This window comes from Mauremys mutica, chromosome 8, assembly GCF_020497125.1.
Source record: "Mauremys mutica isolate MM-2020 ecotype Southern chromosome 8, ASM2049712v1, whole genome shotgun sequence".
In the NCBI taxonomy this organism is placed as follows: Eukaryota; Metazoa; Chordata; order Testudines; family Geoemydidae; genus Mauremys; species Mauremys mutica.
This window is the reverse complement of record NC_059079.1, coordinates 100,687,794-100,712,950: the sequence shown is the minus strand read 5'-3', so window position 1 is coordinate 100,712,950 and position 25,157 is coordinate 100,687,794. Positions and strand designations below refer to the sequence as shown.

At 41.6% G+C, this 25,157-nt stretch overlaps 1 protein-coding gene across 1 annotated transcript in view; it reads left to right on the top strand.

The window, feature by feature from the left end:
- Window positions 1–25,157, top strand: part of TRPC7 (transient receptor potential cation channel subfamily C member 7) — a 364,174-nt gene that overhangs the window by 286,086 nt on the left and 52,931 nt on the right. Inside the window, exon 4 of the mRNA XM_045026121.1 lies at window positions 185–367. Within this exon, the coding sequence (XP_044882056.1) occupies window positions 185–367 (183 nt within the window). The remainder of the gene's footprint in view (window positions 1–184; window positions 368–25,157) is intronic.

Here is a 25,157-nt window from a genome sequence, read left to right as displayed (position 1 = left end):
ACTAATACTTGTAAAAATGTAAATATGCCCCAACGCAAAGCTGGCAGCTTCAGCCTCCAGCCAGCAAAAGGTTTTACATGGATAAATCCTGAAGTTCAGCCTGAACTGGCTGTTTGTTTCTTTTAAAAACATGTGTTTTCAGGTCACAACGATAAATGACTTTTGTTTCTCTTTGTTTCCTTAGAATGATTACAGGAAGTTATCTATGCAATGCAAGGATTTTGTTGTGGGTGTACTGGATCTCTGCAGGGATACAGAAGAAGTGGAGGCTATTCTGAATGGAGATGTGAACATAAAAGTGTGGCCTGAGCATCACCGCCCAAGCCTGAGCAGAATTAAACTTGCCATTAAATATGAGGTCAAAAAGGTAAGATCTTTCCTTTAGTTGGTAAAACACCCATTGCTTTCAGCAGGACCAGGGTTAACCCTTGGAATTTAGCCTTTCTATGACTTCATTTGCAGGGTGATTGCACATTTTAATATGGAAAATGTTACCATTAAACTGTTACTTATTACGGACATGGTGGTGCTTGTACAATGTTAGAAGGAAGGTTGGATGGCTTAAGGGACTGGTAAAATTGTATAGAGGCCTCTCATCTCTAGAGTAGGTTACACAAGTACGAATGTGGAAAAGTTTGGTAGTGGTCTCAAGTCACTGCCATTGCAATATGCAGCGTTGTTGTAGCTGTATGAGTGCCAGGATATTAGAGAGACAAGGTGGTGAAGTAATATCTTTTATTGGGCCATTTTATGTTGGTGAGAGAGATAAGATCTGAAGAAGAATTCTGTGTGAGCTTGAAAGCTTGTCTCACGGAAGAGTAGCTGGGGTTCAATTCAACCCCCAGATTGCAAATGCAACTAACAAATGTCAGGAGCACACTCTCAGTCTAAGGGATACATCTACACAGCAAAAAAAAAACAAAAACAAAAACACAAAACTCCCAGCAGTGAGTCTGAGAGCCTAGGTCAACTGACAGGGACTCTTGGGGCTCAGACTGCAGAGCTAAAAGTAGCAGTATAGACATGTAAAAGCGGCAAAGAGTCCTGTGGCACCTTATAGGCTAACAGACGTATTGGAGCATGAGCTTTCGTGGGTGAATGCCCACTTCGTCAGAAAAAAGTATCTTTGTTGAATTCCATGATAGTCTGTTTTGGGCACACTGAAATGTTCCCACAGAAGGCATGTTTCAGTGTTTGCAAAATGTTCCCCGAGATCCCCAGCTAACAGGTTGCCCAAGAGCCTGGGAGCCCCAGGAGCTATGGAGCTTGGGTGACCAAGCTCCCCTCCATCCTGCCAGGTAGGCAGGTAATGGGATTTCTCATAGAAGATCTCCCTCAACAAAAAATGGAAACCCCAATACCCTACCCCTGCTATTGCTCACAGCTAGGAGCAGCTGAGTGAAATCAATAACTGTCTGACCAGTTTCATAGCTGCTATTCAGCTGTAGGGAAACTAACAAGAATTATGTCAATTTCAGTCAGCTTCCTGGATTCCAAGCACCCCACCAGTCCACATGGTGGGCTACTGGAGAACCTGGACTTCCCCAATCAGGGCTGGGGGGCCCAAGTTTCCCAGACAGATGGACTGCCAAGGTCTTGAGAAGCCTGGTAGCCTGGGCTCCTCAGCAACCTCCCTGGTGGGTTTTGCCAATTCCCTGGAAAGCTACTGGGGAGTTTGGGAGTCAAGGATCTCAGGGCTTCTGGGGACATGGGCAAGCTGTCAGAAACCTGCTTGGTTTCCATCAAAATGTCACTGAAATCAACACTTTCCCATTGAACATTTCTATGTCAAGAAATCGGCATTCTCTGATGGAAAAAAATGTTCTATAGGAAAATTTCTGAACCGCGCTACCCTGACACAAGGAACTGGCAGACTAATGGGCAGGTAATAATGCAAATCTGAAGGGGTGTACACATTGTGAAAGAGGTGTATTTTGACAATGATCTGAAGGTGTTGGTTCTCTCTTACACATGGTCCTAAATGACATATTCCCACATACTAAAATTGGCATTCTTGACAGTCTACATATTCCATTTTCCAGCAATGATGCAACAGCGCTGAGATCAGCAATCCTGTAAACGCCATTTTAATCAAGAATCCGGCCATGGTTTTCATGAGACTGTCTCCACTTGTGCTTGTGCAGTACCTACTGCCAGTGGAGTTGTAAATGTACCCATAATTCCATAGTCATCCTCAAGGTTCACCATCCAGGAAATGACTGAGAACCATGAATGGTATAATATGGAGAAGTTTGTATATGTACTCTTTGGATAAAGTGAGAGCCCTCGAGATTGACATCCTCTCTCTGTCACATTTCATGAGCAGTAAAAAAACGAAATGAAGCAACTAAGGGTTTCCCTAACTCTGCTCCTGTTCAAGACAATGTTCCCTTTGAAGTCATAAGCAAAACTCTTACAGGCTTCAGTGCAAGCAGTTAGGCCGACACAGAATGCTTTTGAAAATCCCTCTCTAATACCACTGAGAGAATGAGTGCTGACATGGCAGTAAATAAATTTAACTCATGCAAAATTATTTTCTGTTTTTTGACTGAATATCCAGAAGTTAGATTTCAGCATTTCCTAAGAGGCCTTATCAGGCTAAAATACTCCTGTGTCACTTAACTTCAAGAAAGAGATCTTGACGTCATTGTGGATAGTTCTCTGAAAACATCCCATTTAATGTGCAGCAGCAGTCAGAAAAGCGAACAGAATGTTGGGAATTATTAAGAAAGAGATAGATAATAAGACAAAAAATATCATATGGCCTCTATATAAATCCATGGCATGCTCACATCTTGAATACTGCATGCAGTTGTGGTCATGTCATTTCAAAAAAGATATATTGGAATTGGAAAAGGTTTGGAGTAGGGCAACAAAAATGATTGGGGAATGGAACAGCTTCTGTATGAGGCGAGATTAATAAAACTGGGACTTTTCAGCTTGGAAAAGAGACGAATAAAGGGGGATATAATAGAGGTCTATAAAATCATGACTGGTGTGGAGAAAGTAAATAAGGAAGTGTTATTTACTCCTTCTCATAACACAAGAACTAGGGGCCACCAAATGAAATTAATAGGCAGCATGTTTAAACAAACAATAAAAGTTTTTTTCACACAACAGTCAGTCTGTGGAACTCTTTGCCAGAGGATGTTGTGAAGGCCAAGACTATAACAGGATTCTAAAAAGAACTAGATAAGTTCATGGAGGATAGGTCCATCAATGGCTATTAGCTAGGATGGGCAGGGATGGTGTCTCTAGCCTCTGTTTGCCAGAAGCTGAGAATGTGCAACAGGGGATGGATCATTTGATGATTATCTGTTCTGTTCATTCCCTCTGGGGCACTTGGCATTGGCCACTGTCAGAAGACAGGATACTGGGCTAGATGGGCCTTTGGTCTGACCCGGTATGGCTGTTCTTATAACCCTGGCTTCTTGGAGCTGTTGTTGTTCCTTTCTGATATATTAGCCAAATTCATTCAAGAGTTATTAAGTGTTTTATTGATCCCAGCAAACTCTTTTCGAAATAGACACTGCATTAATCCCATCTGCTCTGTGGTGAAGCAGAGAGTGTAAGAGTTAGCTATGTCTCTCTACTACCTCTGCTTCATTAATGTATAGAAAAATAAATCAATATTTAAAAAAATTCTAGGACCTCTTCTTCAACTTTTCCGAAAGTAAGTGCCAACGTTCAATCACTCATTTGATCAGGTCACATTTTTAAAGGTAACTTCGTCTGCATTGATGTTACAGTGAGAGAACTTAATTAGTGGAACAGATAGGGATGTATGAAAGGGGATCATCAAAGCTGGTCTTCTGAGTGTAAGGAATATATTTTTAAAGCAGCAAAAGAGAGAAGGAAGTGGTTTAGTTTTAGAAAAATATTTAAAACATTCTGCTTTATGGAAGCATGCTCTGAATGGAAAATTTGGTTCTGGCAAATACTGGGTCTGGGAGGTGCAGATTAATGATTTCAACAATGTGCTTTGATGGAAATTGGGCTCCGATAACTGGGCTTAAAGAGTTGTTCCAAATTTTCCAGCTAACATCTGCTATCTCCTTCCACCACCACCTGCTTACTTCTGCCTCTCAACAACATTGCTGTGTTAGCCAGAGAAGGTCTCTTCCTGTTATGGAAGCAGTTAATTAAAGAGAAACTTAACTCTTAATTTAAATGCTTTCATAAGGGGACAAATGGTGTGGAGCTAGTTTTGTATGACAGAAAGGAGCTGGACAAATTATTCTTCCCAGGATGGTGCAGCTATGCACTGTCCCATACTTGGAGCTTAGTATCAAGACTTCAGCCATCCCCAGTTGAACACCCTTAAACAAATTGGGCCAAATTCTGTGTCTTGAACAGGTGCCAGCTCATTGACTTCTGTGGGCTTATACGGTTGTAAGTCAGAACAGAATTTGCCCTTGTGTCCTTTTAGAAGGCTAACTAGTCTGAAATACTCTTGTACTGTATCATCAAAGAATGATCCCTAGAAGACTAATAAGATAATAGCTATAGTGAAGCTTTTGAGAACGCCAGACACTTTTGCTGAGCACATCAAGTCCTCTGCACTGCTTTCTTTCATTCTCTGTTTCTTCTCACAAGTACTGTACTCGTCTGCTAGGTACAGAGAACTTTGAAACTGTGTGTTGGACAAGATGTAGCTGAATGCTGTGTCAATCATTGCACTGCCTTCAGTATACCTGTTCCTTCAGCTCTTTAGCCAGCTCATTTTCAGAGGCTCATCTCCAGTGAGTGTATTGTTTCACAATGCATGCCCACAGCTTCCCTATTGACTTGCCAGTTCTGCAGCATCAGATGAATAAAAAAAAAAGTGTTCTGATTTGTTGTATGCAGTTGAGATAAACTACATATTTTCTCCTTCTGTTACAAAATATATTCTGCAAAACTGATCATCCCTTTTGGAGCAGAATAACCCTTTGGGCATCATTTATTATAACTACTAGATCAATTAAATAACATATGAATACTGCCTTCAGTAAATCTTGAGTTGGTTCTCTGTGTAGCATTTCGCAGTCTGTTCCTTTCTATATTTCTCTCTCCATATTTCTATTGTGTATATTCTGATATTGGCCCTAGGCAGGCTAGAAAGCAGCGGATCCTGGACTCAATTAATAAAGAATTAAAGAAGGGTAATATAATGGATGCCAGTCATTAAGGGTTTATGGAAAGTAGATCTTGTTAGACTAACTTGATATGTTTTTTTGTTGTTGATGAGATTGCAAGTTTTGTTGATAAAAGTAATAGTGTTAGCATAATATTCTAAGACTTCTGTAAGGCGTTTGACTTGGTACTGCACAACATTGTGATTAAAAAAAGTAAAACAATTCAGTTAACATGGCACACATTAAATGGAAGAAAAGATGGCTAACTGACAGGTCTCAAAATGTAATTGTAAACAGGGAATCATCACTGAGCTGGTGTGTTTCCAGTGGAGTCCCGCAGGGATTAATATTTGACCGTATACTATTTAACATTCTTATCAGTGATCTGGAAGAAAACATAAAATCGTCACTTATAAAGTTCTCAGGTGGCACACAAATTGGGGGTGTGGTAAATAATAAACAGAACAGGCCATTGATAGAGAGGGATCTGGCTCACTCTTAAGCTGCGTATAAGCAAACAATATGTGTTAGTATGGCTAAATACATCAGGGAACAAATAATGTAGGCCATATTTACAGGATGAGGGACTCTATCCTGGGAAGCAGTGCCTGAAAAAGATTTGGGGTCACGGTGGACAATCAGCTGGACATAAGCTCCCAGTGTGACGCTGTGGACAAAGGAGGGACTAATGGATGCATAAACAGAGGAATCGTGCGTAGCAGCAGAGAGGTTGTTTTACCTCTGTATTTGCTGCTGGAATACTCTGCAGTTCTGGAGTCCACAATTCAAAGGATGTCGAAAAATTTTGAGAGGGTTCAAAAAAGAGCCATGAGAATGATTAGAAAACCTGCCTTATAGTGATAGATTGAGCTCATTGAGTCTATTTAGCTTAACAAAGAGAAGGTTAAGGGGCAACTTGATTCCAGTCTATAAGTACCTACATGGAGAACAAATATTTAATAATGGGCTCTTTCGTTATTGGCCGTGACTTATGGTAGCAGGTTGATATTTATCATACACTGTATTGCTAAATAGATGAACAATCTCTATACAAAAATGTAGTGATGAAAATACACCAGTAATGACTTCTTTCAGTGGAAAGAGATTTTGAGGTATAAAGGCATTTGAGGTGTGTGTGTGTGTGTGTGTGTGTGTGTGTGTGTGTGAAAACTTTCACCTTGAAACTTACTTCCAATTTAGGGAAATCATATATAGTGTGCATGGTTTGGTTTTTTTTTTTTTTAAGGATGGATTCTGGATCTTGTTACTCTGATTTACATCAGTGTAACAACACCATCAAAATCAGTGCAATTACAGAATATTTATATAGGTGAAATTGAGATCGGCATCTGGCCCTCAAAATGTAAAAGACAGCTCTATGAAGGAATGCTGCTCGACCTCCATCCCACACCTGAAGCACCAAAATCACTAACCCACAAATGGGGAAATCTAGCCATCAGGCTGATTTATGTATGACAGTCCTCCCTGCCTCTGGCAAATTCAAGGTGAAAATGTCTTCTGAGTTATGGCTGATTGAGCTCTACCTGTACTGCAATCCTGCAGCAGTGGAACCAGAAATGGACTATGCTGCTGCTCAAGTCTGCAGCTTTTGACTGCACCCTGGGACTGAGATACCCCGGTATGTACTTGGGTAAAGGGAAATCACTGCTCTCAAGGTGCAAAATGATATTTCAGCAATATTAGGCTGTCTGAGTGGCACTGCTGCTGGCAAATTCAGTGTTCACATCCCCTACCCATGCCAGCAGCTACCTGGGCATTCTATCAGCTATAACAGAACTGTCCTTCCCAACTCCCACTTGGCTTTCTGCTTCCAACATTCTGGGCCAAATCGTTCACCGGGAATTCCTGTGAAATCCCATTCATTGTTGCCATTTTTAGACCAAATGTTATTTTGGGTACATTATATAGGATTGTCAGCTGATATAAATCAATGTAGCTCCATTATTTTAATAAAGCTGCACTGACTTACTCTAATTGAGAATCTGTCCCATTATTATTAGTAGCCTGAAATTTTCTCTGTTGGTTTTTTGCCTTCTTCAGCCCACGAAGATATATGTGGTAGAGAGAAGTAAAGATATTCTGACATAAGTGCACTTAGGACAGAGCCTGAAATATTCTATATTGTGTTGTTTCAGTGGATGACAAGAAGGATCTTAGTAACTAAGTCACCCATCTAGGGGCTAGTGATTGACTGCTGTAATTAAAGTATATATGAAATATTATAGTTTTTCATCAAGTTGCCGTTTCAATGTTCACTCATATTTGGATTCAAAGTTTTAATGAGTATTTGATATTCTATCTCCTTCTACCATTCTGCTTCTCGATTCATGTCTTCCTATTAGCGATCTAACTGCCCACGGTAGGCTTTCCTTAATGGAAGTTCTTAGCACATAATTTATATTGCCAATCTTTGTTTAGTGGGCCTGATTTTAGTTTTTCAGCTGATGCCTCTGCCAATATTTTGTTATCTTATCCTTTCCACAATCTGAGAGAGAGATGGCAAGGGACCCCGGGCTAAGGCAGGATTAGCCGATGTGGTTAAGGGTCTGCGCCAGGCCTTTAGACATATTTCTTCAATCTTCCCCCTTTTATTCTTTTCCACTCATTAACGCTATTACTTCATAGCCCCTCTTACAATGCAGCCACCAACCCAGAACAATGAGCTATTAAAAATGTGCACGTATTCCTTAATTTTTCACAGCTGCTAAATGATCAGTCCCCTTGCCGGCCATCAGACAGTACACCACAAGATGTGAAAGGGAAGGAAATAATACTGTTTTGAAATGGAGGCTAAGAAGCAACATTTTACTCTTGTCCACCTGGCTACTGCAAAAGAAGCAGCCACTGTTCAATGAGGTCACCAAATCAAACACTTCTCTGAGAGTTTTAAAAGCAGCTCTGTCATCTTTCCTCCTTCCCCTGGATGAGGGATATTATAAAGAAACATTAATCCTACACACACAGTTTAAAGCTCAGTATCTTCTTAATCTTCAGTTTTCTTTCCTGTTGTGCTCCCTAATAAGCTGTAACCAGAAACAGGGCCATGTTTTTGGTACCTCTGTTTTCTAAGACCAGTTCAAGGGCCTTATCCACAGTCCATTGACATCAATGGGAATCTTTCTGTTGAGTTCAGTGAGCTTTGGTTCAGGCTGTAAATCAATTTTTCTTTTATATTTGTTTGTTGATAATTTGCACAAAGAGCCTCTATTAACTTCACTCATTTATTATCCCAATAAGCAATTCATGGTTCAATTGAAAGCAGGCAGTTTTATTGATCAGTATCTTGGGGGTTTTCTTAGTACTTTCAGACACAAGTTCTGGAAAGCATCAGAAGTGCCTAACTTAATGTTTTTAAAGTGTTTCTCTTTTATTTAAATGAAAAGAGAGTCAACTACTTCAGTAACATTGGCAAGAAAACATGACAGTTGAACTTTCTGCAGTATAATGAAATGCCCAATATAGACGGTAATCATAGAATTAAAAGCTCTGTTCCATACATACTTTACAGCCAGAAGGAAGATAAAATTACACCACTTACTGAAGCTGATTGCTGTAAACAGATCTTTAAAACGCTACCTGAGACCATAATTCTTTTCAAACTCTGCCTATCCCAGAGGAACTAACTCAAGTGTCCCAATGCCTGTCACACATTTATAATTGTACACTCTTCATCCAAAGTTCCCAGAGTCACCCTGACTCTTCAAATTATTTAGCTGGTTGTACATTTTGTCACCTCATTTGTCCTTTCCTGAGAACGGTTCTGAAAGTTACAATCCCAATATTTTGTCAAGTAGTGAAATAATCAAGCTGCTGGAGTAGAGAGAACATCATGCAAAAACCTAGGTGTTGCATAAGTGCTGGAAACCTTCCAAGAAGGTTTGACACCTTTGACTGGTGTGTCAAAAGACTGTCATCGTGATATTAATTAGCACAAGGCTGGGACTGGACGACGGGGGATGGCTCACTCGATAAATTGCCCTGTTCTGTTCATTTCCTCTGAAATATCTGGCACTGGCCACTGTCAGAAGACAGGATACTGGGCTAGATGGACCATTGCTCTGACCTAGTATGGCCATTCTTATTTTCTTAGACTACGATTAGTGTTTGTATGCACAGTGGGAAAATAAGCCCTTTCCTCTCTAGCAGTGGAGAACTCCACTGCAAAGGAACTGGTGTAGTTCTGCTGTACAGGACGTTGGATGGATGGGTACAGGAAGGGCAAGCAGTGCAGGGCATATGTATTCTCTGCATCATGCAGAGATTCTCTATATGGTGTCTCTGGAGAGGCTAGACAAGGGGAGAGGCTGGGGGAGCCATCACTGTGGCTCTGTGTGAATGAATCTGTCATCCATTTTAAAGGAACAGAATCTCTTTAATTGGAATTCAATGCCATTCTCTGCAGAGGAGATAGAATGTTAAGGCTCCTGGAGTGTAAACACACAGTAATAGCTTGGTATTTGTATTTATGTTGTGTTTGTTGGGGGAGAGGGTGTTTGGTTTGGGTTGTTGTGTGTGTTTTTTAATGTAATGGGAAACCATTTATGGGGCCATAATAATGTGAAGTCTGATATTTTCATAATATTTCCATGGTCAGAAGCTGGAAAGTGGCACCAGGATACCAGCTCTCATGGTTACCGAAGTCATCTTTGCAAGTTAAGAAAAAACCATGAAAAACAAATACAATTAAAAATAAACACAAATGCATGACAGAGACATAGATCTAGTCCCACCTTCCATACAGCCCTACCTGTGAAAGCTCCTCGGGACCAATTTTTTTCTACAGATCCAAACATACTGTAAGTGTACAATAAATAAAGAGAAGCAATTAGCTAGAAATAGCACAGAAACAGACTGTCTTGAATCATTTCAATCCCACAGTTCTGATCCCAGTCACCAAAGATGTACCAAGTTATCCCATGGACAGATGTATTTCTAAATGGGAGCAAACGTTCATAGGGGTGGAGGGACACAGGCAGGGAAGATTTTTATTTCCTTTATGCCAGTTCAGACATCCTTGCTTAGGACATGTCCTCTTCCCCAGGAATTAATGCTGAACTTGCTCAGAATGGTAGCCAACCTGTAGATGACTTCCAGTGAAGGAATGCGCATTGCTTCTTGATATATCACTGGAATACCATTTTACTTATTAATCAATCCCCCTCCTTTAGCGATCTATGCAGTATCTTTCAATTATCTCTTCTGACCTCATTGTCACGTTATCCTTTAATACTGGTAGGGAACTCATAGGCCAACATTTTTTCCTACAGGTCTAAAGCCAGTGTCTCTCGTGGGAGCTGACATTCATCCTCCTTGTTTCCAGATGCCGGGCACATCATCACCCGATTGCCTTTAATTGCAGATGTTGAGTGCCCAGCTCCAGTTTCCCAGCTGGCAGTAGAGTTCCTGGCTGTCACAAAGCCAGACCACCTCCCTGTGTCACAGGATTTAATTTAATTAACAGCAAGACATACAAATTGGATTTGGGAAAAAATTAATAAGAATTAAACAGAACACCAGATGGCTGCGCAAATTCTATTTAATACAGAGATGGTACAGGAACTTTTCCTCATAATTGCATTATTAATAATTAACATTTGGAAGATGCTCCAAACAGAATGCTGGCTGCTGCATTAAATTATAATTTTTCACTGCATTGGTCACGGAGCTCAGGTACTCAAGGGCGTATGAAGCCCAACTCTCAGGAACTGCTGAGATAATCTGAGGCCCTGATTTATTTATATGGAGGATGCAATTTTATTTTGTATGATGTCTTTCACACAAATTGCTTCACAGAGTTAAATAACGAGAGAGTTAAAGCATTGTAGCCCAGGGAGAGAAAAATGAAGAGGCCTAATGATCAAAACATATGTTCAAAGGGGAGTTTTGAAATGGAGAGTCAGGGAGATGGGGCATTGCTGGAAGTCTGCTCCAGATGGTAGAGGCAGCAGAGCACAGAAAACTCACATTAGGTGTGGCCAGGTTAAGTGAAGGGAGGATAGGGAGCAGTAAAGTGACACAGAGAGAAAGACAAAGTCCATCTTTGTGGGAGGTTGGAACAAGACTATGCAAAGTTTTAGAATCATGGAGGCCAATGACTTACATCCATAGGACATGTTAGAACATTCTAGGCCAAATTCTGCTCAGAGTTATACCGATGTCAGTCCAGACTAACTCCAGTGATGTCAATGAAGTTACTTCAGATTTACACCAGTGATAACTTTCAGTTAAAGTTCAGAAAACGAGTCCTCAAAGGACAGGAAATGCAATGTTATCTTTGAAAGTTCAATTTAAATTCTGGAGTTGTTGGACTCATGACCTCCCCTCTGATTGAACAGATGTGGTGCATCATGGGAATTATGTGATCACAGTGTATCATGGGAGATGTAGTCTAGCTGGGAAGCCTGAGCCATAGAAGAGAAGGCAGCATAAAGCAGCTGACCTACAACTCCCATGAGGCATCTCAGGGGTACTCGGTGTTGAATCAAGATGAAACAAAATGCTTTGATTCTCTTCATCAAAACAAAATGAAACATTTCTATTTGTGAATGTCAAAACAGTTGTAAACTGAAATCTTTCTGTACTGTCCATTCTGTGAAAAATTTCTGTATTTGAACTTTTTGTACTCTTTCAGAGCAAAAATAAATTTAAAAATATCAGAATTTCCCGAGGGGCAGAAATTCTGATTTCTCAACCAGCTCTACTGTGCGTAAGCACCAACCTGAACTGAAACCACAAAGAAAAGAATTTATTAAAAACACCAGATCTCACAGAATCTATGCTGCAGGACTGAATGAAAACCTTCAAACGTTTTTATAGAGTTGTCCTTCTGCCCTTTTCAGCTTCTCTGTTTTGCACAAAAAGGGCCAAAAAGTATTTTTCCCTGTTTGTTTTCATAAATATCAGAGATATGAATTAAAGTTATCCCAAGGTTAGCTGGAGGTCTCGATGACATCTCAGAGATGTCTGTTAGATGCTCTCTCCTTAGTCATTGTCAAGCTCAGTATATAGTGGTCAAATGTAACTCTTCTAATTTCTTTTAACTCAATCCCTAAAGCATCTTGATCATTTTTTCAACTCTCAATGTTCTCTATTTTGTGTACATCTTCCTACAGTATGAATGGAGGTATTCCAGGTGTGCTCTCACCATAGCTGAACAAGGTATTTAGGCTGCTAACTTCCATTGAAGATTCTGGGCCTGAGTTCCTTTTTCCGAGATATGCATTCAAAATCACATTGCCAGTTTGGTGCTAAATCACATTGCCAACACATGTGGATATATTTTTGCTGTGTCCTAGCATCTCTAGGTCTCTTTCAGTATTACTGCTCCCCCATTGAATATCTGTGGTTCTGATTATTTTCCCCCTCCCAGGTGCATTAGCTTGGATTTTTTTCACATTTGAATCTCATTTTATTTCCTCTCCGTACATTCAACCTCTCTAGACATCGATTAATTATTTCTCTGTCGTCACTGGTGGTTTATAACACTTCCCAATTTACTGTAATCTGCACATTTAATTAATTTCATTGGCAAAGTACCATACAGTCTTAAACTGTCGGTGGGGAGAGGGCAGAATCAAAACCCTTATATGAGGCAAGAGACAAAATACAAAGTATCTTTATTAAAATTAAAATGATTTTGTTAAAAGAGCAATTAATATGTTCTGCTATAAATCTGACCCTGGATGCTCCCAATTTTGGCTTCATCTATCTTTCAAGAAGCAGTAGACCTGCTCCTGTGCGTTTTCTTTTTTCGGGGCGGTGGGAGACAAGGGGGGAGTGTGATCTTAGAATGAGGTAAGTAGAAAACCTCAAGAAAAAATATGTTCCATCATTTAAGGTTTTTATGAGAAGATTTTCTAGTAGGTTTGGTGCTATACAGGTATCACCAAGATATTTTCTTTTTAGCTCTAGTGAGAGTCAAAGCTGGGACTTTCAGTTTTCTAGCTTGTTTTTAGATGATTAATAAGGATTTATTCATGCATTCACAAAAAGGGGAAAACAGATATTAGCAATACAACTTCCAACAAACACACATCCCATCTGAATACAAAACCCCTGTTTTCTGTAAAGCAGAACCAACCACCTTATCCAACAGGCTGCAGAAAAATGATTAGCAAAAAAGATTACAGATTAGGAAATAAGCCATCAGAGGCAGCCCATGCCCTGCCCTCAATGCAGGAGAAATGTTCAGAAACTGGCAAAAATATTAATTAAAATTTGCATTCACTGCACTGACTACAGTGTTCATGTAAGCTTGGCATATCTGGTTTGCATTTCAAGAATATTAGGCTTAATTTAGTTTTCTAATGTGAATAAAAATCCCAGGCAAATAATTTATTCCCACATCCATTACTAAAACGGTTATTAAAATTATGTTTTTCATATGGTGCTTTAGTGCACATACCTGATGAAATATAATAGAATCGCATTTGAAATGGTCCTGGCAGTTTTATCTAGTCCATCATTTTTTCTTTCTATTTTACTAATTGGAGTTTTCTTCTTTTTAAAAAATATTAAACAAGGCAGCTGTTTTGTACATATTTTACTTTTGCTGCCTGGCTACATCACTGCTTCTAATTCACACTGCCTATTTTAAAAGACGATCCCCACACCTTATCTTGAATTCTGCAACGCATTGAGGATATTTGGTTCTCCAATGGCAATTATGCGCGCATGTGGCTTTCGAATACTGACCTCCACTCCATTAGTCCTCCTGTTGCTCTTTCAAGGCAAGATCCTGATCCCATTAGTGGAAATTACAAAACACATTGCTGAATAAAGAATCAGACCCAACATCCTCCTGGCCTACTATGAGAGAGATGATTAAGTCTTAAGGATGAGATTAGAGTGACCAGATGTGTTGATTTTCTAGGGCAGGGATAGGCAACCTATGGCACGTGTGCCGAAGGCGGCACGCGAGCTGATTTTCAGTGGCACTCACCCTGCCTGGGTCCTGGCCACCGGTCTGGGGGGCTCTGCATTTTAATTTAATTTTAAATGAAGCTTCTTAAACATTTTAAAAACCTTATTTACTTTACATCAACAATAGTTTAGTTATAGATTATAGACATAGAAAGAGACCTTCTAAAAACGTTAAAATGAATTACTGGCACGCGAAACCTTAAATTAGAGTGAATAAATGAAGACTCGGCACATCACTTCTGAAAGGTTGCCGACCTCTGTTCTAGGGAGAGTCACAATTTTTGGGTCTTTTTCTTAATTGCCTCCTATTACCCCCCGCCCCCCGTCCCAATTTTTCACACTTGCTCTCTCGTCACCCTAGGTGAGATCCAGATCTAGATCCAAATCAAAACTATAATAACTCCTCACTTAAAGTCGTCCTGGTTAACATTTCATTGTTACGTTGCTGATCAATTAGAGAACATGCTCATTTAAAGTTGCACAATGCTCCCTTATAACTTTGTTTGGCAGCTGCCTGCTTTGTCCACTGCTGCAGAAAGAGTAGATTGTTGCAGCTGGCTGGTGGGAGCTTGGAACCAGGGTGGCCTGGCAGCCCCCCATCAGCTCCCAGCTCCCCTAAGTTCCCTGTGCAGCAACCGCCCAGCAGGCTATCAAGTGCTGGCAGTTCAGCTGTCTCTCCCCGCACTGCCGTGTCCTGCTCCTGCCCTCTGCCTTGGAGCTGCTCCTGGGAGCCTCCTGCTTGTTGTGTCCCCCCCTCCCCTGCTCCTGCCACCCACTTACCCCTTCTCCATATACAGCAGGGTGGGTATACGACAGGGCTCAGGACAGAGGGAGCTTGCTGGCCGAAGCTGCTGTCTCAACTTCCTGATCTACTTAAAAAGGCAGTATACTTAGAGTGGTGTCAGTGTACTTCAAGGGGCAATGCGCATCTCTCTCTCACACACCCTGTGTGTGTCGCTGTCTGCCATGCTGTGTGTGAGGCTACATTAACAGCCATGTGTTAACCCTTGAGGGCTCAGCTGAATGCTAGTTCATCATTTAGCAGTAAGGCATTCCCTGGGAAATATCCCACCCGCCTCCACCCTCTAACTTCACCACCTCAACCAAGCTTCACAATCATCATTGCTGTGCATAGTATTACATTATTTTTTTAAAACTTATTGTGTGTGTGTGTGAGAGAAAAATATATAGTTTTTTGTCTGATGAAAAAAAAATCCCTGGAACCTAGCCCCCCCATTTACATTAATTCTTATGGGGAAATTGGATTCGCATAACATCGTTTTGCTTAAAATCTCATTTTTCAGGAACATAACTACAATGTTAAGCGAGGAGTCAGTGTACTCTAAAGTTTGGGTTGTTCAAATCCAGGGTTTGTTTGCAGATCACAATAGTGATAGGAACAAGCCAACAAGTATGGATTCAGATCTGGACCTCTCTAAAGTTTGGGAATATTTGGATCAAGGGGTTTGGTCTTGGATCATTTTTACCTGCTCTGTCATGAAAGCTGCCTAGCTTATTAGCATGTGGATGATAAAAAAGCCTGTGGATAGTTTTACAAAAGGGGTAAAATGGCTTTTTAAAATCTTAAGACTTAAAGTTTGGTTCTACCCTGAAAGGTAATTCTGAAACTGGCATCATGGGGTTCATGTTCCTTGCATCTCAATGATTCTAGGTACAATATGCTGAGTTTACAATTAAAATACTCCCCGCCCCCCCAGTCACCAACTACCAGTTTACAAACCCTCAGCCTGGGGTGCATTTGGCAATCTAGAGATGAGGATTTCTACAGGTAAGACTGGACTTTAATGTATTGGTTTCTGTCTAATCCAAATAGAGAAAATGATCTGTAAAATTCTGCTGTCATTTATATCTGTGATCCAACTACCGTGAATGAAGCAGTGGGGATGAAAATCTGAGCAGAATTTGGCCCTGTTGATTTCAATGACACTACTCAACATGTATAAAATTACTCACATGCCTAGGAATTTGCAGGATCAGAACCTCAGCTAACAGATACAAATCTGAATATAAGTAAAGAGTGGGTTTGTTTGTGTAAAATCACAACAAGCAAATGCTGAGGTCAACTGAAAAGTAAATAATAATATAACAAAAATAATGTGCAGATTTCTAGTGCTGACAAGCCATGATTGGAGACAGTGCTTTGGGTTGCTTTTTTAAAACTACTTAAAAACGTGGAGCTGCAGTTTGCATGAAGTGAAGATGATATGGACCGGAGTGCAGCAGTTTGACAAGAATTGAACTGCAGGTGTCTGGATGTGGTGGTTATTAGTCATACTTTGTCTAGCATCTTCCATCCTAGAATATTGAAGCATTTAAAGACTATTAATTAAGATAATGACCCTATATGGTAGGTATGTATCAGTATATACATGTTACAGATGAGGAAACAGATGCACAGAAATGTTAAGACAACTTGTTTAGGTCTTGCAACCAGTCAATGGCAAAATGGGAAGAGAAACCAGGGATGAAATTCTGGGTCCACTGAAGTAAATGGGAGTTTGCCATTGACTTTAGTGCCACCAGGATTTCACTGCAGAAATCTTGCCTAATGAGTATTTGGCAGTAGAGCAGGGGGAACAAACATTAAAAAGGTGCCCCCTTGGCTCTTCCTCTGGCCACGCCCCTTGGCTCCTCCGGCTGCTCCGCACCACCCCCCTGGCTGGCTGCTCTGGCCACGCCGCGCCACTCCCATGGCTCCTTCGGCCATGCCATGCCACCCCCGCAGCCCCCCCCCCATGACTCCTCCAGCCATGCCGCCCCTCCCCATGGCTCCTCCAGCTGTTCTGCCTCCCCTTGCTTGCAGGAGCCCAGCGCCGGCCCAGCAGGCCAAGCTTCAAAGTGGATCATGCTCCCCACCCACTGGTGCCATGGTAACCCCTAACTAAGGTGCAGTTTTGGAAAATGTGCTGAGGGGAAGCGGCTGCTTCCCCTGCACCCCCTCTAGCTACACTACTGACTACATAATGGAAACTAGTTTGCTCCTAGGTTGGGTTTTCTAAGGGAGTTAAATGCTCAAATCCTAAATGTGATCCTAAATGCCAGTCTTGATTATTATGCTCATTTGTCTAATGAAAAGAGGGATATTCATCAAATGCATATCCAGCTCCTAAATTACTGGGAAAGGCTCAATTTTAATCCCATTCAGTTTTAAGGGAAGGACATCAAACCTTTGAAACCAAACAGAGTGAGGCATACATGATGGATCAGTTGCACCACAATACACCAGGGCTAACTGTGGCCCTTTCACAAACTTATCGTTAGTTTCAAATTATTAAAGCATCTGCCATAGAATTTCTTGAGGGCAATGTTAGAAAGAACTATGCAAAGATCTGAATATCTTTGTAAATCATACAAAATTGCCAGGAAACTTTTCTATCTAAGTTTTGGACTTAACATTTACGTAGCATTCATATTTTCAAGGCACTTTAGAGATAGAGGCCAGACAGTAACTGGCCTTCATGTTCATAAATGTGCTAGAAGAGAGCACAAGGAACTTTCCTTCCTTTGCAAGCCCCAGCCAAGGGCCAGGCACAATTGCAGTCTCAGCTCCTTGGGAAATACAAACACTGACATCTCCACATAAACCCAAGGACTCATGTGACCCCCAGGGGCGGCTCTAGCCATTTCGCCGCCCCAAGCACGGCGGCACGCCGCAGGAGGGCGCTCTGCCGGTCCCACGGCTCCGGTGGACCTCTCGCAGATGTGCCTGCAGATGCTTCACCGGAGCTGTGGGACCAGCGGACCATCCACAGGGACACCTGCGGGAGGTCCACCGGAGCCGCCTGCCGCCCTCCTGGCGACCGGCAGAGCGCCCCCCGTGGCATGCCGCCCGAAGCACGCGCTTGGCGTGCTGGGGCCTGGAGCCGCCCCTGGTGACCCCATAGGAGATGAGAGGAAGTGGGGTCATGGCTGTACTTATCTGTACAGGACAGTGTGCTGGGGAAAGCAGGTAGCATACTCCTCGTGTGCTTTTCTGGGCTTTCCCTGCTGCTGCATCAGTGTCCAGGGAGGACATGGTAGGAGTGAGAATAACTCCCATGGGTTCAGGGAGTTTATGCCCTAATCCTGGACAGTGCGCCAGTTCAACATGGATAAATACAGAGATGAAAACCACTTGGTGCGTACATATTTTCCTTTATTGTTTAAAGGCACAATCTGGCAGTCACTCACTGGAGTGCTCATCAGAGGAGTCCCATCATCTTCAATGGAGTCTTTGGCATTCTAGGCACTGTTCCTCTGAGTGAGGGTTTCAGGAGTTAGTGCTAGGTGTTTAAAACGAGTTAGTCAAAGTTAATGGTAGGTTTAGAGAAGCAATAAGTTAACTGAACAGATACATGCTTCATAGTGAAAACATAAGGGTTGCTCTAGAGAAATATGACTTGCACCTGAGCCTTGTAGTATCTTTGGACATTACACATTTTTTCCGATAAACAACTTGAAAATCTATCTAGGCAGCTTCCTTTCTAATTAGCTGATTAAACATCCCATTTCTAATCTGAATAACATATTTTATATATTGAATTCTGCCAGCATTTGTTGGAAGGTTTATAGCTAAGGGGGGTTTTAGGAGAAGTGACAGGAATGTTTGCATCAAAGAACTACTAAAGTCACAAGTTTGGGATTTTACTTTTGGCGTAAATTTTTCAAAGAGATTTAACATCTTATCGATGAGTGTTTGAATTCTTTTTGCCTTCAGTTGTTGACTATTTAGAGCTAAAGTGCCATTAGCAAAGCAAAATAATCCAGTCTGAGTGGATAATCCCTTCGCACATAATGGTAGATACGTTATAAGGGAAGTAGCATTTCTTTGAGGTTCTCTTTCTCTGTATGAGCGATTCCATTAGTTTGTAGTTGATTTCTGTTTTTACCTGAATCATCATAAAATTACTCAGTTCTCAATGACATATTCATGGCTTTTATGCTTCTCATATAAAACAGATGGCTTTTTAACTTATATACGTATTATATGAATATTGGTTTATGTGCTTCTGAATTTCCTAGACATAGTGAATCCTCTCATCTTGACACTTCTCATTTATTACATATAATGTGTGCCAGGGTAACGATGATATTCCTTTGGCAAAGACCATCTTTTTGTTCTGGATTTGTGCAGTACCTAGGCCAATAGGGCCCTAGTCCATCACTGTAGTTCCTAGGCACTACCACAATTCACCTAATACATAATAAAGCATCAGGAACAAGTGGAACCCTGGGTCCAGCTATCCCCTTTGTCTCAGATAATTGGTACTAAATAAAAATGAAGGTGTCTATATATTTAAAATCTCCTCAAACTGCAAGAACAATGCAGCTTATTAGGCAGTTACAGACACATGACTTTATTATATACGATCCATGACAATACAGAGAATTTTTAACTAGTCTGTTGGGGGGGAGGGATAGCTCAGTGGTTTGAGCATTGGCCTGCTAAATCCAGGATTGTGAGTTCAATCCTTGAGGAGGCCACTTAGGGATCTGGGGCAAAAATTGGTCCTGCTAGTGAAGGCAGGGGTTCTGGACTCAATGACCTTTCAAGGTCCCTTCCAGTTCTAGGAGATTGGTATATCTCCAATTATTACCTAAACCCGTTGTCCCTTATTGTGAGAACTGTGGAATACTTGTCCACCTACAATACATGCACGATGAGCAAGGGTAAATGGCTGTCATGCATCAAATTATATAGCAGTTTGGGAAAGCTACTCTCCAGGATGGTATATCTGATGGTCCTGATTAATTCTGTGAGGAAAATGATCCCTTTGGCTCAATTCAGTTCCCACTGAAGTCAATGGGGACTGACTATTTCAATGGGAATTGGAGGAGACCCTTCGTCTGAGCTGCCCTGGCAGGTAACAACAGCACAAAGGGCTAGGGGGCCCTCAGTTCTGCAGTCCACTTCATTCTGTGGAACTCAAGGCTGTGGCTTTGGGGCCTTGATGCCTGTGTTTGATCTGACGTTCTCACTGGAGGCTGGTGTCTGGGATTATATGTATTGTCAGGTGGTGCCCACTGGATAGACATGATTTATTTTAAATCATGTAACCATCCTGAGCTATGGCAATGATGGATGTGGAATAAGGACCAAAGGATGCCTCCTAACAGGCGCTGGTGTGATGGGGAGCAGGAAGAGGATTGCTGCAGCCATTTCTAAACTATGTAGCTGTTCAAAGGCGTAGGACCAGTTAGCTTTGCAGTTAGTATAAATAAGTGTGGCTCCATTGGCTTGAATGGAGAAAGGCTGATTTACAAAGCTCTGAGGAGAACCACAATGGCTGGTGCCATTAAATAGGTCTAGCTACCATTTACACCCAGTCCAGCTCTGCATGTGTGTCAGGAGCTTGCGTCATAGTCCTATCTTTCCTGATCCACACCGCCCCCCGGTGCCCCTCACCCCCACCACACACACTTAGTGCTCCTTACAACGTTAATGACATCTCACTCCCCTGCACAGCTCCACCCTTGTAGCCAAACTGTGGTTTCCCTTTGCACATTTGCATTATGGGAAGGTAGGGGTTTTTTATACCCCTTCTTCTGTCTAGTACATCAGCACAGCAGCAGCCACAACTTATTCCTAATAGTCTGCAGTGCTTAATTAGGCAAATTGGAGTTGATGGGAGTTCTGCTTGATAAAACTCTGCAGAACTTAGCCCTCTAGAATTAAATGTAATACATCACAATTCCTCATTTGCTACAACTTCAGTACCATAAAAACACATTTCTTTTGGTCTGTTTTGAACTCTGTTATTTTCTGTGCCCAGGATACTATAGAAGCCTTTAGTGTCATCTTTTAATTTAGTGTCAGTGTTGATCCCCAGAAAGGAAAGTTAAATACATCTGTAATGTAAGCGTTTGATGAGAATCTAAGATCAATTTATGACATTTTGATCAACATAGAGGGAAAGTTAGCATTAGCCGAGGGTCACTGAGAATGTCATTAATATCTGATGGAGCAAACATAATGAAAAATTGTAGCGTCCTATCAGAAAATGAGCGCTTGAATTAATTCTAATCAGCTATCTTCCTTCTCTGATTTATTCTTCCCTCCTTTTAATATTAGTCAGAAAAAGATGAATGTCATGAGGGCTTTATGGCACATTGCCAATCTAAATTGTGTAGGAGAAAATAAATCGTTCCACTAAAACCAGTTTTTATGGCAATTTCTTCTCATTTTCCACATTTTTTCATTTTTCATTGTACCTGGTTCCAGAAACAGGGAAACAATAAATAGATTAAAATGTCTGCTCATTTCTTTGGGATGGTAACTAGCATGCAGAGCCGCTGACAGCAATTCCGGGCCCCAGGGCAGAACAGTCAGTGGGCCCCCATGCACACACAAGCCACGCCCACAGTCCACCTGACATTTGGGCGTTGCTGCGCCCGCGCTGGCTGGTGCCCAGTGAGCTGCCAGCTGCGCTGCTGCACTCACTCTTCCGGCATGGCCAGGGCTTCCACATACCCGCCTGGTAGGGTTGCCATCTGTCTAATTGCACAAACCCAAAGACCCTTACCCTGCCCCACCCCGCCCCTTCCCTGAGGCCACACCCCTGTCCTGCCCCTTCTCTGAAGCCCCACCCCCTGCTCACTCCACCCCCATCGCTTGCTCTCCCTCACCCTCGTGCACTTTCACCAGGCTGGGGCAGGGGGTTGGGTACAGGAGGGGATGCAGGATCTGGGAGGAAGTTTGGGTGTGGGAAGGGGTGCGGGCTCTGGGAGGGAGTTTGGGGCTGGTTGGGAGTGGGTGGGGGTGCAGGGGGTGGGGTCTGGGGGGGAGTTTGGCTGCAGGAGTGGGTGAGGGGTTCAGGCTGTGGGAGGGAGTTTGGGTGCAGGAGGGGGTGCAGGGTTCAGGCTCTCAGAGGGAGTTTGGGTGCAGGAGGGGGGTGCAGGGTTCAGGCTCTCAGAGGGAGTTTGGGTGCGGGGTCTAGGCTGAAGCAGGGGTTGTGGTGCAGGAGGTGAGTCAGGGGGTTGGCACTTACCTTGGGTGCTTCCCAAGGGGTTGCGTTCTTGAAAAGGGCAATGGATACTGAAACGATGTATACCGGGGAATTTTCCCCCATAAGAAATAGTGGAATAAAGGGGGTGTGCATTCACAACTTCACCACACTTGCCTATAACACACTGTTGCCAACTTTCATGCAGTAAATAAGCGCCCTGACTTTCACAATAAGCCAAAAATCAAGCTAATCCCATTTCAAAACAAGGCCAAAACAAGCCAATCGCTAAGAACCCCAACACTTTGTGACTAGATCCCCTCCCGCCCTGCACTCTGGGACTGTGGTGGGCATGACTCTCTCTCCCCCACCTGGCCCTGCTTGCCAGGAGCTGATAAAAAAAAAGAAGCGACAAGCTACAAGCCAAACAAGCAACAAGCTACCAACCAAAAACTAGCCAACAAGCAACTCGCAAGCCAATTAAGCCAAAAACAAGCCCAATTTCTGCATTTTTTTTCATGAGTCTGGCATGTCTGCTATGACAATGCTCTTTTCACCCAAACAGTGTACCTTTCTACAATGACAGGTTATACAGTACACATTTTATACATAAAACATTGAATAAAATAAGGTAGAACCCTACTAACACCATTCAAACACACAGAACATTTTAACACAGTAAATATAGGACAGTAATACAGTATAAAACAGTGTCAATTACACTAAACTTAGGTGGGGGTGGCGGCTGGGTTTTCTTCGGCTGCCTTTTCCGTGGCTGGATTTTTGGTTGCAGAAGTCTTAAAAGAGGATTTTTTTGATATCTGCTCTACTGCATGACTCTTTGAATGATAGAGTTCCCTGTAGCCACTGCATCATTGAGAGCCCTGGAGACTTTGGCAGACAGTTCATGGAAAAGATGCCCCTCTGTATGATTTCCGTCATCTCATTCAGCAATCCAAAGAAACGGGAGAGATTCTTTGTCATCAGACTCCTGGCTTCCTGCCCTACGTCATCGTCATCATCGCCCTTGCTTTCTTTGGATATCCATGGTTGGTCCAGCTCAATCAGTTCCTCATTTTTCAGTTGCTCAGTGTCAGACTCCAACAACTCCTGTATATCATCCTCCTCTACCTCCTCCACGCAGACATCCTTCACTACCTTGACAATTTCTTGCTCAAGAGCAGGAACGGCATCAAATCCCATGGAGCTGTGGTCAGCATCTGGCCATGCACAGCACTAAACACCATTCATACATTGCGAAGTGACTGCTTCCCATGATGCATCAATGTTTTCCACACCATTCAAGGTGTTTAGGACTTCCAAAACTCCTTTACACTGTGCTTTCTTCACCTGCCGTCTCCTAAATCAGCATGGAGAACTTTCTCCATAGGTAATAAGCCTTGAACATGGCCAGTGGGCTCAAGAACAGTACTGTACTGTACCATAGGTGAACATGTTCAAATTCACACCAGTCCCGATCCATGCAAAAGACAGATATGCAGATCACCAACGTAAATTGGAACACGTTCCCCTTTGATGAGCGTCAACGGATAAAGGGGAGATGTATACTGGGGACTCCCTATAATTCATAGTCAGATGGCCATAGTCACCAATTAAGCTCAAATTTGAAATGCTCACAATGAACAGCTGACCAATTATTTATAGACCAAGAATTTTTTGTTTTAGTTATTTTTGCAACTTTGGATGAATATATGGATTAAAGAAAATTGTAAACTCTCCCAGGGAAAATTTGTGTACAGAAAAAGGCAAAATTTGTTTTGTCAAATAAATTATTCACTATGAACTGTTTGCTCAGCTCAACTCAGCAGTATTCGTAAATCCAATTTTTCACAAAGATAGGCCCAAAAGCATGTCTTTTAACTGAAAAGCATATATTAAAGTGCTGTTATTTGCTGAACAAAAATCACCGTTTCACAGTAATCCTAATTAGCATGTTATTGTATTTCAATCTGTACTAGCAATAAAGAAACAATTAAAAACACATTTTAACCAAGTGTAACTTTCCATTATATAAACAGATATAAATATGATTTCTCCCCCCATGTGCTAGTTATCACAAAGATAGTTAATATGAAAACACTGGTTAGATTTTCTGTCCTTTTCATTTTTTGTGTCATTTTACTATAAATCCATTCAAATCCAGACTTTTTTCTTTATTCCCAATTTTGGAAAGACTGGAGAAATATTCAATATTTTTAATCTTCTCTTATTCAGTACCATTCGAAGCCCACAAATGGACAACTCCTTCCTCACTAACAAAATTAACTACAATAATAACATATTTCCTTTTATCTTTTCTTTTAATTATCCTTATCTTTACTCATAATGAAACATAATTAAAAAGTAGTCACATTATACATTTTGTAAATTGAATCACTCTGTGGGAAGATGGGAACTAAAGACTCTTAATCTTCTATAATATAATGAGTCCATGAGACCCAATGGTGCTATAATTCTTCCATTAGGAAACTGGCCTTTGGATTGTCAGCTACTAGCATGTTCTTTTCTATGGTGCAGAAAGAATGAAGAAGAATCTCAGCTTTGGGATAAGAAATATGTACTGTGTGTACATGAGCAGTCTTGTGTATTTTGTATCTCATTTACTGTTTTGCAGATCCGTGAGTAATGCTCTTCCATTTATTTTAAAGATAATCTCAGATAAAGAGTTTACACTTGCTAATTACAAGGACCAGCCTAACATTTTGTATTATGCTGAAGCAACAGAATCATGCAAATGGAGGGGAGGAACCTTCTTATTGGGTCTATGGGTAGTCAGTGTAAATGAAGCGAGTTAACGTTAGTGCTGAATAACAAATTCTACTTAGCTACAAAACTTTTTTATCATCTAGGTCACAGACCATAGCAATGTTTCATAGCTCCTCTTTACTGAAGCATCAATCCCATCTCAGTTCACTTTTGAAGCTCAAATTGAATATCAAATTGATATTCTCAAATGTATGATTTCTCCCCCTTGCCCCCACAAGGAGACATTAATGCTGGTTTAACGTAAAAACAAATATGTAGTTAATTTTGTTTTGTACAAAAAAATTTGCCCTATACGTTGGCCTTTGACAAAGGTTTGATTAAATATAAGTTTTACTTCACCTCATTGTTTGCTACATGGAAAATGAAA